Source organism: Sabethes cyaneus, chromosome 1, assembly GCF_943734655.1.
Source record: "Sabethes cyaneus chromosome 1, idSabCyanKW18_F2, whole genome shotgun sequence".
Classification (NCBI taxonomy): Eukaryota; Metazoa; Arthropoda; class Insecta; order Diptera; family Culicidae; genus Sabethes; species Sabethes cyaneus.
In genome coordinates this window covers 7,572,459-7,577,417 of record NC_071353.1, presented here as the reverse complement: position 1 = coordinate 7,577,417, position 4,959 = coordinate 7,572,459, and the positions used below count along the sequence as shown (strand labels likewise).

Sequence of the window (4,959 nt, the reverse complement as noted above, 5' to 3'; positions counted from 1 at the left end):
CTGACCTAAAGACGTTTAAACGAATAATCTATAATAACTGAGTTAGAAGTGACTCAATACCCACAAATGAAAACCAATTTTAATATCAAACACATTTCCTGTTTATTTTGTCCATACATTCATCAAAGCGAAACACTTACTCGTCTATTCGATTTTACGACTTTTTCGCGAGCCGCTTTGTGATGGTCAATTTTGTTTTTCTGCTGTTAGATTAATTATTTCTTAGGATTTTTGCTTGTCAACGACAACGCTCTTACTTTAATTGAGGCAAAACAACTTGGAATTGAGCACATAGGAAAAGCAACGGAACGGAAACCAACAGCTTACCTCACTGGGTTTTCATTGGCTTTGCACACCCTTGGACTAGGATACTTAAAAACTACTCTTTCCAACAATTATCGATAGGAGGTAATAATTTGAATACAGTGCTGCGTCCCCTGCCAAAGTACCGATAAATTTCCACCACAAGCTGCCGGGGCGCTCTGCTGAAATCAATTTGTGTCAACCCCGGTTCTTAAATTAGTTCGCTAGACCATTAAGTAAAATACAAACATCTCTGCGGTTCCAAAACTGTTTCTCCTAAAAGACGCTGGAAAACACTTTTTACTTTTGGCGTAGATTTGAAGAAATTACCAAACAATCGCTAACACACAGCAGTTCAAAAATGGAAATGCAAAATTTGGTATTTTAAAGCTTTTCTCCCAGGTTTTCAGTAGAATCGTTTTCGCTTATTTTCCAAGTGTTTTTGGTAGAACACGACAGCCATAATGACCAGTACCACCACGATTAGCATCGTCAGCAGAGTAAGGAGGAATAACTTTAGATTGGAGAAGTCCGACTTTTTGGGATCGTCCTTGTGGTCACGCGGTGCCTCAAACGTGGCAGCCGAAGGGATAATTTTACTGCGATCTTCTGCCAGCAGTGCCGGTGCCTCTAGCTCGTAGAATTTCAACGACTGCACATCGTGATTGTCCGACAGATCGCCGGTGGTGGCTGACACACCAAAGTGATAGCCCGTCGGGAGTTTGATACCGGCCACTTGAAAGCATTGCTTCCACGTGTTTTTGTTTTCAAAATCAGTAGATACTGCAAAAAAAAAACAGGATTCTAAGTAAGTTAGAATAAAAAAAGCATATACTAACTCTCACCCGTTAGAACGTCATTTTCGTATCTGATACTTATGAGTGTGTCATAGTCGACATTTCGGAATTTGGCTTCACATCCTGCCAGTTCTGTATGGGTTCCATCGCGGTCATGATCGTACGACAAGCTACCATTGTTGACCATCGCACTGATGTATGGATGCTGGTGCTGTGTGAATCAAATGAGAACAATACCTGTTATCAACCTGTTCCCAATCAATAAACAAATAAAACCCTTCTTACATTATGCGGTCCATTGTGATTGCTGTAGGTGTCCAGAATAACTGCTAATCCTTGGAAGTGATCCTTACTACCGAACACGGGACCATGCTCCAGCCGATCGTGTGCGTACCAAATGGCCATTCCATCGCCGTACAAATCCTTCCCTTTACCGTGAACTTTGAAGTTCAGGTGTACTTCCCAGTTGATTGAAGTACAAGGCTGCAAAGCAAAGAATAGACAACACACAAAGCAGTTAATTGATGCGCTAAATAGGCTTAATCACTCAACCAAAACGACACATAAATACAGCTGTTTCTCCAGCTCATCAGAGGCGTGACGTGTGCCATGCCAACCTACCACTTGATTCCAGATCGCAGCACTTTTCGATTGTTGATCCGGCGTCAGCCGAATGTAGCTACCCGTTACAAATGTGGAACCGATAAAATCCCAATACGGGATAGTCATCCCGGAACCTAGGGCAAAAACTGAGATTAGTTTTATGTGGTCTTTGCACAATGGTTGATAACCTACCTTGGTACGGTTTTATTAGCGAATGTTCTCGCTTTAAATAATCGTTCGCTGCGTAGTCTTGTTGGTAGGTGTTGCGGACGGCTAAAGTTAGCAAAAGCAGTATTCCGGTGCTCAGAGCAACCGACAGATTTGCACTGGTAGGGAACATTCTATCGTAATTATGCCGGGTTTTTCTTTCTAGTCGTATTATCCCTAGGAGGCAGGGATCAAGTCGAATAGCAACTACAATGCTAATAATATAACTAACACGACTCGATCTAAGGCTAGTCTACGAAAATACGCGAAATGAGAACGCACTTTTTCAGCAGGGACACTTTTTGCTTCTATTGTGAAGTTGGTCAAATTATTGAATTCGGGAAATACACGATTAAAAATCATAAATTGACATTAAAGATCGCTTGACGTTGATGGCCGTTGTACATTGAGAAAGGTTTGTGAATTTGTCGAATCGATCAAACTTGGACTTACGAGGGGTCTTTCGATGTGATCGATGTAATGACTGGTAATATTGAACCATTTCACGAGAATTTTAACTTTTTAGTAAAAATTTGATAGTTTAAAATTTATTTCTTCTCAAGTAGTTGAAACTAGCTCAGAATGTGAACCATTTGATACTATTTCGTATCAATTTTTGCCATTTTTGCAGATACTTACTTATTTACTTACTTAATTGGCCTAACGTCTTACAAGAAGGCCTGCGTAATATAATCACAGAGAACAGATTAACAGGCTCGAAGGAAGTAATCGATTTTTTGTGTGTAAAATCTTTCGGTGGCGCCCTCCAGAAATAGTTTGCCAAACGCATCAAAAGATATCCATGTACCTTTATCAATATTTCTTTGTGCTGAAGTTACATAGCAGCGATGGCAGCGACATCAAGATTTAGTTTGCCACTTACTGCACGAGGGGTGCTCTATTAAAGGATTACACATAGATTACATAAAAACCTTTTACACACTTTTTGTCGATTACCTGGTAGTCTGTTCTCTGTGGTATAATTTCTTCATCTATTTCGGTCCATGGCAGCTGCTCACTAGTTCCGCGGGCATCCAGTGCTCGCCAAATCTCGCTCCACCTGGTCTTGCTACCTCGCTCGCTGTGCCCCTCTTCGTCTTGTTCCTAACCGATTTGATGCGAAAACCATTTTTGCAGGATAGTTGTCCGGCATTCTTGCAACATGTCCTGCCCAACGTATCCGTCCAGCTTTAACCACTTTCTGAATACATGGTTCGCCGCAGAGACGCGCGAGCTCGTGGTTCATTCTTCGCCTCCATATACCGTTCTCTAGCACTCCACCAAAGATGGTTCTTTGCACCCGCCGTTCGAAAACTCCGAGTGATCGTAGGTCTTCTTCTAACAGTGTACACGTTTCGTGCCCGTAGAGGACAACCGGTCTAATTGACGTTTTGTACAGTGTGCACTTTGTACGGCAGAGGCTCAAATTGTTCGACCGCAAGTGTTTGTGGAGTCCGTAGTAGGCCCGACTTCCGCTGATAATACGTCTTTTAATCTCACGGCTGGTACTGTTGTACTCTGTTGCCATCAGTGAGCCAAGGTATAAGAACTCGTCGACTATCTCGAACTCATCCCCGTCGATAACCAAGGTACTGTCCAAGCGGGCCCTGTCGCGCTCGGTCCCGCCCGCCAGCATGTACTTCGTTTTAGACGTATTTATCTTCAATCCAATCTTCTCTGCTTCGCGTTTTATTCTGGTGTACTGATCTTCCATCGCCTCAGATGTTCTGCCGACAGCATCCACGTCGTCTGCAATGCAGATAAATTGACTGGATTTATTGAAAATCGTGCCCCGCATTTCGATCGCTGCTCGTCTTATAACACCTCCAAGCGCAATGTTGAATAGCAGGTAGGAAAGACCATCTCCTTGTCGACGTTGCCTGCGAGATTCGAATGGGTCCGACAATCCACCTGAGATTCTCACACAGGACTGGATTCCAACCATCGTAGCCATGATAAGTCTATTAAGCTTACCCGGAAAACCGTCTTCGTCCAAAATTTTCCATAGTTCTTGTCGGTTTACGCTATCATATGCGGTTTTGAAATCGATGAACAAGTGGTGCGTGGGGACTCGGAATTCGCGGCACTTCTGGAGGATCTGCCGCAGGATGAAGATTTGGTCCGTTGTAGACCGACCCTCCATGATACCGGCCTGGTAACTTCCCACAAATCTATTGGTTATTGGCGATAGTCGATGAAAGATGACTTGGGACAGCACTTTGCAGGCGGCATTCAGGATAGTGATTGCTCGGTAGTTCTCACAATCCGGCTTATCACCTTTCTTGTAGATAGGGCAGATAACCCCGTTTTTCCACTCCTCGGGTAGTCGTTCCGTATCCCAAATCTTGACAATCAGTTGATGCAGACAGCCGGCCAACTTGTTCGGGCCCATTTTAATAAGTTCCACTCCAATGCCATCCTTTCCCACTGCTTTGTTGTTCTTCAGCCGCTGGATGGCTTCTTTAACTTCCCCTAACGATGGGGGTGGTACATCTTCGTTGCTTGCTACACCAATGTGGTCACTTCCTCCGCAATCATGGTCTTCCTCCTGCACGCCATTCAGGTGTTCATCGTAGTACTGCTTACACCTTTCGATCACCGCACGGTCGTCAGTTAAGATACCTCCATGTTTATCTCTGGACATTTCGGCCCGCGGCAAAAAGCCTTTGCGAGATCCGTTGAGTCTCTGATAGAACTTCCGTCTGTCGTGAAAGCGGTACAGCAGTTCGAGTTCTTCGCACTCCTTCTCCTTGAAGAGCCGGGTTTGCTGCCTCCGCTTCTGTTTGTAGCGCTCCACATTCTGACGGGTGGCTCTACGCAGCATTTGTACCCGCGCTGCGTTCTTCTCAGCCAATATCTGCTGGCATTCCTCGTCAAACCATTCGTTACGTCGATTCGGTGCCACACGGCCTAGGACGTTCTCTCACAGGTTCTCCGCTACGCTGTCAATGGCTGTTTCACGGTATTCCAACAGTCTCAAGAGGGGCTTCATCCAGCTCACTCTCTTCCGGCAGCGCGGTTTCGAGAGATAACGCGTAGTTTTCGGCGA

At 44.6% G+C, this 4,959-nt stretch overlaps 1 protein-coding gene across 1 annotated transcript; it reads right to left on the bottom strand.

Moving 5' to 3' along the window:
- LOC128739272 (vesicular integral-membrane protein VIP36) lies at positions 1-2,248 on the bottom strand. Its single transcript, XM_053834754.1, has 5 exons — positions 1,896-2,248; positions 1,722-1,837; positions 1,386-1,583; positions 1,149-1,311; positions 1-1,086 (listed from the first exon to the last, which is right to left on the bottom strand). The coding sequence occupies exons 1-5, from the start codon at positions 2,041-2,043 to the stop codon at positions 710-712; spliced, it is 1,002 nt and encodes a 333-aa protein (XP_053690729.1). The 5' UTR covers positions 2,044-2,248; the 3' UTR covers positions 1-709.
- Positions 2,249-4,959: the final 2,711 nt, after the last annotated feature.